Source organism: Ranitomeya variabilis, chromosome 8 (genome assembly GCF_051348905.1).
Source record: "Ranitomeya variabilis isolate aRanVar5 chromosome 8, aRanVar5.hap1, whole genome shotgun sequence".
NCBI lineage: Eukaryota > Metazoa > Chordata > Amphibia > Anura > Dendrobatidae > Ranitomeya > Ranitomeya variabilis.
This window is the reverse complement of record NC_135239.1, coordinates 144,833,518-144,846,192: the sequence shown is the minus strand read 5'-3', so window position 1 is coordinate 144,846,192 and position 12,675 is coordinate 144,833,518. Positions and strand designations below refer to the sequence as shown.

The window sequence follows — 12,675 nt, the reverse complement described above, 5'->3', positions numbered from 1 at the left end:
GCGTCCATGGAGAAGGGAGAATATCTCGCCTCCATAGACATACAAGACGCATACCTGCATATACCCATTGCACCTGCCCATCAGAGGTTTCTCAGGTTCGCAATAGGCCAGGACCACTACCAATTCGTGGCTCTCCCCTTTGGACTCGCCATGGCTCCCAGAGTGTTCACCAAGGTCATGGCAGCAACCATGGACGTCCTGCATTCCGGAGGCATAGTAGTCGTTCCATACCTGGACAATCTACTCATCAAGGCTCCCACCTTCAAGGACTGCGAGCTCAACGTCTCAATCACAACCGATACTCTCAGTCGCATGGGCTGGTTAATCAACCTACAAAAGTCATCACCAACCCCGAGTCAGTCCCTGACCTTCCTGGGAATGTTATTCAACACTTCCAGGGGTCTAGTGCTCCTTCCCAAGGACAAGGCACTGGCCCTCCGACTAGCAGTTCGCACCCTCCTCCGCAAACCCCATCGATCTCTCCGGTTTGCCATGAGAGTCCTCGGCAAGATGGCAGCAGCAATAGAAGCCGTCCCATTTGCCCAGTTTCACCTCAGACCTCTCCAACTAGCCATTCTCAAGTCCTGGGACAGGAATCCCTTCTCTCTCGACAGGGAGTTCCAGCTAACGTCGTCAACCAGGAGGTCCCTGCACTGGTGGCTCAAGCCAACCTCGCTAGCAAAGGGGAAATCCTTTCTCTCAGGTCAATGGAAGGTTCTGACCACCGACGCGAGTCAGACGGGTTGGGGTGCGGTGCACCTACACCATAGGGCACAGGGCAAGTGGTCCCCAGCGGAAGCGACCATGCCCATCAACATCCTGGAAATTCGTGCCATCCTTCTGGCATTGAGGGCCTTCCATCACTTATTGGCAGCCTCTCACATCAGGATACAGTCGGACAATGCCACGGCTGTGGCATATGTGAATCATCAAGGGGGGACCCGCAGTACCCAGGCGATGCGGGAAGTGTCACATATCCTCCGCTGGGCGGAGGACACAGGGTCGGTTCTTTCGGCGGTCCACATTCCGGGTGTGGACAACTGGGAAGCAGACTTCCTCAGCCGACAAGGAATAGACTCGGGAGAGTGGTCTCTCCATCCCGAAATTTTTCAACAGATCTGTCTCCGCTGGGGGACCCCGGATGTGGACCTAATGGCATCCCATTTCAATGCCAAGGTCTCCAACTTCATTGCCAGAACACACGATCCGCGGTCGCTCGGAGCAGACGCTCTGGTTCAGGACTGGACCCAGTTCCAGCTTCTGTACATTTTTTCCACCTCTCCCCCTGATATCCAGAGTGGTGAGGAAGATCAAACAAGAGGGAGTTCCAACCATCCTCATTGCACCGGACTGGCCCAGACGCACATGGTACGCCGACATCGTACAACTCACAGCAGACGCCCCTTGGCGTCTCCCCGACCGCCACGATCTTCTATCACAAGGGCCGTTCTACCACCAGAACTCAGGGGCTCTCAATTTGACGGCGTGGCCCTTGAGACCTGGGTTCTAACCCAGGCAGGGCTCTCGACAGATGTCATTGGAACCATGATCAGAGCACGGAAACCAGCCTCTGCCAAGATTTATTACCGTACCTGGAAAGCTTTCTTTACCTGGTGCGAATCTCGTGGCCAGATCCCACTCCCTTATTCCCTACCCAAAGTTCTTGGTTTTCTCCAAGCGGGTCTGGAGGCCAGACTGTCATTGGGCTCGCTTAAGAGCCAGGTGTCAGCCCTCTCAGTGCTTTTCCAAAAGCTCATTGCTACCAAGCCGCAAGTAAGGACTTTCCTTCAGGGGGTTTCCCGATTGGTTCCCCCCTACAGACGACCACTAGAAACGTGGGACCTCAGCCTGGTACTGACAGCATTGCAGGAACCACCCTTCGAACCCCTTAAGGAGGTCCCGCTCTGCCTTCTTTCCCAGAAGGTGGTTTTCCTGGTGGCAATCACCTCGCTACGCAGGGTGTCTGAACTGACAGCACTCTCCTGCAGACGGCCTTTCCTGGCATTTCACCAGGACAAGGTAGTTCTTCGTACGGTCCCATCCTTCCTTCCGAAGGTTGTGTCCGACTTCCACCTCAATGAGGAAATTTCACTACCATCCCTTTGTCCGGTTCCGGTTCATAGAGTGGAGAAGGCTCTGTATACGCTTGACCTCGTCAGGGCATTGCGTATATACGTGTCTAGGACTGCGTCCTTCCGGAGGTCTGATTCTCTTTTCCTCCTTCCGGAAGGCGGTCACAAGGGTATGCCAGCTTCCAAGGCTACTCTTGCCAGGTGGATCAAATCCACCATACAAGAGGCGTACCGCCTTAAGAATTCTCCTCTTCCAGCCGGTATTACGGCACACTCTACACGGGCGGTAGGGGCCTCCTGGGCCATTCGGCACCAGGCTTCGGCACAACAAGTGTGTAAGGCGGCCACTTGGACTAGCTTACACACATTTACTAAACACTACAGGGTTCATACCCAGTCCTCAGCGGACGTGAGCCTGGGTAGACGTGTCCTGCAGGCGGCGGTGCCCTAAGTGTACGGGCCTGTCTGCACAATATTCGTCCATTGCTTCCCACCCAGGGACTGCTTTAGGACGTCCCATGGTCCTGTGTCCCCCAATGAGGCGACAGAGTAAAGGAGATTTTTGTGTACTCACCGTAAAATCTCTTTCTCTTAGCCTCTAATTGGGGGACACAGCTCCCACCCTGTTGCCCTTTCCGGGCTGTTGTAACTGTTGAGTTCTCATATTGTTTCTTGAGCTTGTACATAGTTGCCTTCTTACAGGCATAATTATGTTATTCATGTTACATTCCTCCTACTGCTTTGGCACAAAACTGGAGAAGGCTGATGCCGTCCAGGGGTGTATACTGCACAGGAGGAGCCACAGTTAATCTTTTTCAGATTATGCATAGTGTCGCCTCCTAGTGGACAGCAGCATAACACCCATGGTCCTGTGTCCCCCAATTAGAGGCTAAGAGAAAGAGATTTTACGGTGAGTACACAAAAATCTCCTTTTTTTTTTGGAAGCTGGATTTCCTCCTTTTTCTGCTTTACTTAATATCCTGGTCATGGATACATACTAACTTAGCAATTTTTAAATGGTCCTTTAATAGTTTTGATTGTTATATTTTACTATAGCCTTTAGTTAGGGATTAATTGCGTCTGGCAAATTGTTAATTGTGTTGTCACTTCGGTGCCCAATCACCCCCGGCATCGCCGTCTGCTCGTTCGGCCAAATCGAACATGAAGAAGTCAGAGATCAGCTGCAGCCCGGACTTCCTCTTAATGTTCGATTTGTCTGAAGGCGGAGACAGTGATGCCAGCGCCGATTGGGTGCCAGTGTCATAACACCGCAAGGGAGCCCCGGAACCGCGAGTGCCAACAGCACATGAACGGCGCTGGCATTGGAGGAGAGTCTAGGCTTTATTATTTTATGGGGGCCAAACATTTTGATCAAGAAGGGGTTGTCCTAGTTGTGGAATACCCCTTTAATTTGGGAAATGCTGGATATACTGATGGCTCAAACACATTATCAGAAAAATCTAACGAGTGAATCTTGTATGTTTTCGTTATTGTCAGATTTATCACACTTTCCTATTGTCTTGATCAGAGTATTTACTGCCCCTGACATTAAATAAAGATGAGGGCAACTATAATTACAGAAGCCCCATTTAGAATTGGCCTCTGTTTATGATGACGCTTATTTATGGTCTACAGAAGTTTTTTGGCAACGTCTATCATTTAGCGTGCGTCACTGGGAGATATTTAGCTTTTATCATTCATTTACAATCTTGTGATTGTGAGCACACATCAACTGTAGCCATGCGATTCCCTCAACAGTCATGGTTTGTTTCTGATTGATGCTACCCCCAGCAATGGCAGGGTTTAGGGTAAACTCTGAACCCAACTGTTAGTCCTTGTTATAGTGTAATCTTTATTGATTGCAGCTTCACAAAAAGGGAAGTCTGTTGTGAAGTGGATTGACAGGCCCCGCCATGGCAGAAGCCGAGGCCTGTTTTAGGAGAATTGGCATCTCTCTGGCTCTACTCAATGTACACAGAAAGCAGCCCATCAGTGGTGCAGACGAGGATATACTGAGCTCAGTATTCAGAGAACTTCTAGATCTGCAGCAAATAAAACAGTAATTTGTATCAAAATGACAGCAAGCAGACCAATAAGTGACACATTGCTGGAATCGGAGTCTCTGCCTCTACATCATGTCACACTCAGATTACATGGCAAAAACCTGTTGACAGATTCCCTTTAGGGTATGTGCACATGTTGTGAAATTGTGTGCGGATTCCGCCTGCGGTTTTCTATTATGGAGCAGGTGTAAACCGCAGCGGAATCCGCACAAAGAATTGACATGCTGCGGATTAAACAACGCAGCGTTTCGGCGTGTTTTTTTCCGCAGCATGTGCACTGCGGATTTTTTTTTTCTATAGGTTTACATGGTACTGTACAACGCATGGGAAAACTTCTGCGAATCCGCAGCGTGTGCACTTAGCCTTAAGGTGTGGGCCAAACAAAAGCTCCTATGGTTGCCATGTGTGATCACTTGTTAGGGCATATAAAATGCACCAATGGTAATATTATGTAATAAAGTATTTCAATGCATTATAATGAATAAAAAAAAGATAAGATTTTCCAGACGTGTACTTGTGCGAGCATAAGCAACTTTGTAATTTACAGCCCTTCAAAATTGCTCACTGCTTCTAAGACTTTAAACACCATTTTGTGACCATTAAACTTCCATTTAAGGCATTCATTGCACACAAGATCTGTGACGGCTTAAATAGTCATAGAATTAAATGTGTTGTCCATTGCTGTCACTGACTGCAGAGTGCTGACAGGGCGCCACAATTCCCCTGTACTCCCTGTGCGTGTGGACAGTCACGTGACCACATTTATGCGATTTACACACTTGCAGTCACATGCAGACTAGACTCTGCTACAATATTGAGAAGCTGAGGAGAGTCTGTCTGAATATGGCTACCGGTTTGCCAATTGCATACACACTGTTGCTTGATTTGTAACAATTCTGCAGTCACGTGGAGCGACTGCCGACTTTCCTTCTTAGATTGGGCAACCCCTATAATTTATTAGTATTGTCCCCATTCATTGTCCACCTGTAGCCTTATTCTACAACTGCACATGCAAGAACTGATACACTGATGTGCCACAGGGCTAGTGGTGCGCAGTGCATGCGATGGCGATAGGGTCAATATGTTGTATCTGAAACGGGATTTTCCATCTGTCTGTGGAGGGAACCTGTAACATTCTCTTGGTTTTAGAAGGTAAAGCCTGTTTGTTAGGCAATCGCCACATGTATTCAAGCTGTCTAGCAGCCGCAAATCATGCAGCAGCCTTAACATAAACTAAATCACCGAGCTCGCCGAAATAGACCACCCGAGCATGCTCGGAGAAACTCAAGTAACAAGCACACTCGCTCAGCACTAATCTTCATGAATCGGGAGCTCCTGACTCCATCCCATCTCCTTAAGATTGGTGTGAACAATGCCAGTTTTGATGTATCGGGCTTTTTGACTTTGATTTTGGATGCTCTATAATTAGCAGAGGTCACTACGGGGAGGGGGAGGTGAGCAGTGACCATCACTCATCGTAAATAGTGTCGTCCTGTATTATCCATATTGAGTAGGTACCTACCTTTGTAATCATGCCTGTAATGATGGTGAGATGACTATTGAAGTGGTCTACAAAATAGGAAGTATCAGCTGAAAGATCTGATTTTTTTATCTATTTTCTATGTCCTGTATATGATACAGAAAATAGAAAAAAAATATCAAAAATTCTTAATTACATTAATAAAAATAGTGATTTAAACACTGCTGACACTTTCTTTCTAATATGTGGTTCCATAAGTCATAAAGCAAACGTTGACTTGTATTCTCTTTTGTGCATCTGTTTTCTTTTTATTTCTCTCAGATTTAATAAAAGGACTTCAGAACACCTCTACGCACTCGCCTAACATGTCTCACTCCCCTCTGCCTCCTCACTTGCAACAAGGGTTCACAGGTAAGGGATACTATTACGGGATATTTTTGCAGTCACTGAAGTGTCTGTATTTGAATTGTGCAGAGTGACTTGGTAGTCCATGCTATTTGCATAGCCCAGCTGTTCTCGCTCACTTTTGAGTGGAGCTGTCTGCAGACTTCCACATTCATATCAAAAAGTAATTTGCACTCCCGACAGAAAGTAAACGGCTGTTCTATCATACTTTGCATGGTTGAGAAGTATATGGAAAGCACAAATTTATAGCAGGTTGTTAGCCTATGGCCAATACACGCACAGAGCGTTTTCTCTAGATACCTCTGTACGTGATCGACTACGTACTACGTACTCTGTACGTGATCGTAACCTACTGACCTGCTGTACTGTACATGATCGCCTGTAGGCTACTGACCTGCTGTACTGTACATGATCGCCTGTAGGCTACTGACCTGTACTGTACATGATCGGCTGTAAGCTACTGACCTGCTGTACTGTACACGATTGGCTGTAGGCTGCTGACCTGTACTGTACATGATCAGCTGTAAGCTACTGATCTGCTGTACAGTACAAGATCGTCGGCTGTAGGCTACTGACCTGCTGTACTGTACATGATTGCCTGTAGGCTACTGACCTGCTGTACTGTACATGATTGCCTGTAGGCTTCTGACCTGCTGTACTGTAGATTGCCTGTAGGCTACTGAAATGCTGTACTGTACGTGATCAGCTGTAGGCTACTGGCCTGCTGTACTGTATATTATCGCTGTAGGCTACTGACCTGCTGTACATTGTGATCGGCTGTAGGCTACTGGCCTACTGTACGTTATCGGTTGTAGGCTACTGACTACTGTACTGTATTTGATCGGCTCTAGGCTACTGACCTGCTGTACTGTGCATGATCGGCTCTAGGCTACTGACCTGCTCTGCTGTACGTGATCGGCTGTAGGCTGCTGTACTATATATGATCGACTGTAGGCTACTGACCTGCTGTACTGTACGTGATCGGCTGTAGGCTACTGTACTATATATGATCGACTGTAGGCTACTGACCTGCTGTACTCTACGTGATCGGCTGTAGGCTACCAAAGTGCTGTACTATATATGATCAGCTGTAGGCTACTGACCTGCTGTACTGTATGTGATCGGCTGTAGGCTACTGACTTGCTCTGCTGTACGTGATCGGCCGTAGACTACTGACCTGCTGTACTGTATATGATCGGCTGTAGGCTACTGTACTATATATGATCGACTGTAGGCTACTGACCTGCTGTACTGTACGTGATCGGCTGTAGGCTACCAAAGTGCTGTACTATATATGATCAGCTGTAGGCTACTGACCTGCTGTACATTGTGATCAGCTGTAGGCTACTGACCTGCTGTACATTGTGATCAGCTGTAGGCTACTGACCTGCTGTACTGTACGTGATCGGCTGTAGGCTACTGAAGTGCTGTACTATATATGATCAGCTGTAGGTTACTGAAGTGCTGTACTATATATGATCAGCTGTAGGCTACTGACCTGCTGTACTGTATGTGATTGACTGTAGGCTACTGACCTGCTGTACTGTACGTGATCGGCTGTAGGCTACTGACTGCTGTATATTGTTTTTTTTTTTGTATACTTCTTGACTATGCAAAGAAAATAAACAGCTGGTTTATCATACTACTTTGTGAATGCTAATCAACTTTTTGATATGTTACGTTTGAACTTTCAAATTGTGCACCACAAGTGTGAATACCGCCCAATGTGTTTATCCTGTTTTTCGGCATAGTGACAATTTTCCTTCTAATACATGTATTTCCACATTCAGAATGTTGTATTTTAAGTCACCATCAGTAGTAACATTTTTTCCAACAGTTCTAGCACTGGCATCTGAAAAACTTGTTATGCGTTCTTGTTGATTTTTTTTTTTTCCCCCAGATGCAGCTCAATGTAAAGGAGACTCTAAATTGCAACGTAAAAACCCATGACAACTGATCAATGGAACTAAGTTGATTTAAAATGTGTTCTTCTGGTTGGCTTGGACTGTCCCATCCGGAAGTGCTTTGTCATCAGAAAAAGCTGCCGTGTGCTGTCTATGTTTACATTAATCCCTAGCACTGTGGAGAGCAGAAAGAATACTGGATGAAAGCAAGCGAAGGCAGGCTGCAGGAGAATGTTCATGAGCATGGCTGGCTATAAGTTGGTGCTAACAAGCCACAAAGGATTTCTTCTAGGGCGAGGGATAGATGGGGAAGAGGTTTCCCTCCATAACCTTAAATAATCACTGGGCTAAATGATTGTTTTCTATTTATTTTTGTTGCAGGTATCATAGAGCATAAGCCACATGAAGTGGATATGTTTGCATTCCATTCTATATTCCTGAGAATTGCGGAAGAATGTTGTGGGCGAGAAACGCAGATACAAATAAAATGCAAAACACACCTTTTTGCCCATTGTCAAGAGACTTGCATTTGCGGAATTTGACAGATCGTTATTTAATTCAAATGGGACTTATTCTCCAAATGGTCTATAAGCATAATTAATTGCCTTATTTTTTATTTAACAGTTAAAACTTTTAAAAATCGTGTAGGATTAAAGCTTTTTTAAATTTATCGCACAAAGATTTCAAAATAATATTGTCGTGGGAAGTAGAAATTTTGCTCTTTTCTTTTTTTTTTTTTCCTTTTTATACAGTAGATAACAAAGTTGGGGGAATTGAAGATTTAATGGAAAATAGGCCAATAGTAAAATTTGCTATGGCTCTTCTAGTAATTTATAATGCTTTAAACAAGAAGTGTTAAGTAGTAATACCATTTACAAGGTGGTGCACGTGGCACGGTAATGCGGTTTGCAAGCATTTCACAATTAAAAGTATTAAGTGAAAAAAATCATTAAAATATATGGTTTCCACCAGCGTTCAAAACTTGCAAATATTTCCCATTTTGTTGGTCTACATAATATTTATACCAATTTGGTTGAAAATTTGGTTAAAGAAACGGTGACCAATTAAGTCTGTTAAGATCAAATCTGTTAAAGCCTAATCAAGTGTTTATTTTTTATTGTATGTTGTTGTTTTGTTTTCTGTATATGTGCTAAACTGAGTGAGCATTTTTTTTTTTTTTCTTTTTTCCAACATGGGAAGTAGTTTATCATTTAGGCTGGAATTACATTGCTCCAGTATTGGTCCCCATTAAATCCAAATATTTAGTGCCAAGAATGGAATTTCTTATGCTGACACTGCTTTTGTATGATGATGGTTTCTCCTTAGTAAATTTTGATCCAATTTTTAATACTGAATATGCAGCTGGCTGTAACTAGCCGTATTACTGTCACCTTCATTCAGATTAGAGTTGGCTATCCATATTAAGTCAGTGGTGGTCCGACTCTAGTGGTCCAACTTGTCTACTGGTTTGTACTGCGCACACTAAATTAGTAGCGCAAAGCTACAACCAAGAAAAGCCCAAACTAAGTGTATGAGCTGTGCAGTTTAGACCTGTTTACGCTGCAGTATCCTTTAGGGTATGTGCACACGTTGCGGATTTACTGTGGATCCGCAGCGTTTTTTGCGGCTCAGAAACGCTGCAGATCCGCAAGTGATTTACAGTACGATGAAAATCAATGGTAAAAAAAATGCTGTGCTAATGGTGTGGAAAATTCTGTGCGGAAACGCTTAAAAGTAGCATGTCGCTTATTTTTTGCGGATCTGTAGCGTTTTTGTACCTATTCCATTATAGAAATCCGCAGGGTAAAAACGCAAAAAATCTGCACCAAATCCGCAGCGAAATCCGCACACAAAAAGCGTCAAATCCGCACCTGCGTTTTCTGCCAAGAGATGCAGAATCCGCACCAGAAATTCCTAAGCCTAATCCGCAACGTGTGCACATAGCCTTACACAGCTAATGGTTTTGGTGCCACTGATCCAATATTGATGATTTACCTGAGGATAGGTTATCTGTAGTAAAAATCTAGATCTAATATGGCTGGATTTTAAGGAGTCTGTATTAAAGCTACAACACCCAAACCACTATTGGTTTAACTGATCCAAGTTTTGGCCAATAAAGATTAACCACGACACAAGTTTCATGCTGTACAACAGCTGGATGTTGGGAATGTAATAGGAGTTTATAATGTGGCCGTGGGCTGCAACACCTGTGCCTCCTTCAGCCGGCAAAACGTGTGAACTGCATATGTAGCAAAGGTTATAGTGATTCACAATACAAACAAGTTATTAATAAGAGGATTAAGATAACTTAACCCCTTCATGACATTTGACGTAAGTTTGTGTCCTGGTCGGGAAGGGGTTCCCGCAACATGATGTAAATTTAAGGCCATGGCGAACATGCTGTCAAAGGAGCAGTGCCCTAAGGATCGCCGCTGGGAACTCTGCTTAAAGGATCACTTCCATCTCCAAGATCCTATCCCAATATGTATTAAGTGTAAGAAAATATTAGCAAATACCTCCAATTAGAAATATAGTATAGTGTTTTTTTTATTCGCTATGTCGCTTTCCTCATGTGCAGGCATTGCAAGACCTTTGGATATCCATGGTTAAAACCACTAGCAACTAGCTGTCATTTCATCAGTGAACGTAGCCATGGATACATAAGGTCCTGCAATGCTTGCACATGAGGAAAGAGACCTAGCGAATAAAAAAATAAAAACTACCGTATTTCTGTATCGCTTCATTGGGGGACACAGGAGCCATGGGTGTATGCTGATGCCACTAGGAGGCTGACACTATGCACAAAAAAATTAGCTGCTCTGTTGCAGTATACACCCCACCGACTGGCATGCTGATACTCAGTTTAGCTTAGTGTCAGTAGGAGGTGGACACGGGTCTTTCATTAGACTCCTTTCTACCTCAGTGTGCGTCGTTCCTCTTCAGGTACCACGGAGGGATACAGTGTGAACAGTCAAAACTGTAATCCCACATACAGACTGAGTATGGCGTGTACTGCCACCCCGTATCCTCATAGGTCTACTCGGCAGGACCCCAGCACCTAACACAGAAGCGTGTTCATGCTATCCGTACCGGTCCTTGCCCCCGTCTTCCACCCACTTGCCCACCAGAGCCTGTCGGAGTGAGGAGACGAGGGTGTCCATCAGCAAGCTCTTTTGGACGTCATTTACATTCCCTGGAGGATGAGGTAACTCTTCCCTCTTTCCCCAGGTTCTTTTTTCCGGAGAAGATACAGATGAAGAAGGTGAGTATTTTTCTCTCCAGTGATCTTTTAGGGGTAGGTCCTTGGGCTGCTGTCACTTCAGCAGCTCAGTGGAATTCTCTGGGGCTTTACCAGGACTCTATTCTTTGGCAGCTTCTGTCCCCAGTGCTCAGAGAGGACGCTGCTCTGAGTGTCTCCCCATTCCCAGATCTCTCTACCATTGGTTGTGTCTGTCGGGAGCAATCACATACGGTTGCGCCAAATTATTTCTACCTCCGCGCCGTTCTCCCCCTCCCGACGGTCGCTGGGCTTTAATCTAGGTACCGGCTTTCTTTGGGTCTAGTCCTGCGTCGTAACTCCGCCCCCGCCCTTCTAATCCTTCGGGCGGGCTTTTCTCCCGCCCGTCTCCTCTTCCTGTAGCCGGCGCCTAGCCCCGCCCACTCTTCCTGGCCACATGGAGAGCCAGCTTTTCCTCCTTCATGCCCACAGTGTTACCTGCATCTCCTGGCGGTTGCCATTTTTGCTGTGGGATCTGGCGGTGATTGTTTCTGCAGGACCTGCTGTATCTAAACAGCCACTTCAGCCGGAAAACCTCAGGACTTCTGCCATGAGTAGCTCTGCACTGCAGACTGACACTCTCCTCTGCCCCAGTTCCCTAACCCTCTAGCATCTTTTAGTGGGTCTGCTTTCACCATGTCTAATTCTAAGGGAAAACGTTCCCATCCTCCTGCTTGTTCAGCTACGTTAGTCCGACACTTTATATGTTCGCCCTGTAAATGCAGACTTCCCTCAGGTTAGTCCTCTTTCCTTTGTCAGGACTGCAACAACCCCACGGTGCCCACAGCCTAGGACCCCCCTGCTCTCCCACTTGAGAGTGAGGCCCCTATTCCAGGGTGGGTTTCCTCTGTCCCAATCCGTGACGGTCCTCACCAGGGTTTCTAAGTCTGTGGCCAAATGGACCAAACTCCGTCAGGGCATTCTGGCTGGGGCCCAACCAGAACAGCTAGCGGAGCTTGCCAACCAGATTTCTCACGCAGGAGAGTATTTGGTCTCTGCCTCCCTGGATGCCGCGTCTTGTGCAGCTCAGGCATCCAGTAATGTCGTTGCCATCCGCCGGACGGTTTGGCTTAAGGCCTGGCAAGGTGAGTTCTCTTCAAAGAAGTCCATTACCAGTCTGCCTTTTCAAGGATCGCGTCTTTTCGGTTCCAGGCTGGACCAAATTATTAAGGACGCGACCGGGGGGACAAGTTCTCTTCTCCCCCAATCCAAACCTCGCCGACCTCTTCCAAAGCGGCAGTTTCGTTCCTTTCGACCCTTTTGTTGTTTTGCGACGACAGACTCCTTTTCCCAACACCAGAGGCTGCAAGCGTGCCAATATAGGAAGAAGGTTTCCTTTAGGCTAGGTTCCCATTGTGTTAATGGGATAGCGCTAACGGACAGCGTTGCACGGCGAAATTAACGCCGTGCACCGCGTCTGTTAGCGCTCCCATTGCCGGCAATGTTAGAGCGCATTGCTAGCGCGTGTCATTTT

At 46.2% G+C, this 12,675-nt stretch overlaps 1 protein-coding gene across 3 annotated transcripts in view; it reads left to right on the top strand.

Moving 5' to 3' along the window:
- UBN2 (ubinuclein 2) overlaps positions 1 to 9,279 on the top strand; it is a 155,057-nt gene extending 145,778 nt beyond the window's left edge. For all 3 annotated transcript variants that reach the window (XM_077275887.1, XM_077275884.1, XM_077275886.1), the window contains 2 exons: positions 5,937 to 6,026; positions 7,921 to 9,279. In XM_077275887.1, the coding sequence (XP_077132002.1) occupies positions 5,937 to 6,026; positions 7,921 to 7,970 (140 nt within the window). In that variant the 3' untranslated portion in view covers positions 7,971 to 9,279. The remainder of the gene's footprint in view (positions 1 to 5,936; positions 6,027 to 7,920) is intronic.
- The last annotated feature ends 3,396 nt before the right edge of the window (positions 9,280 to 12,675 follow it).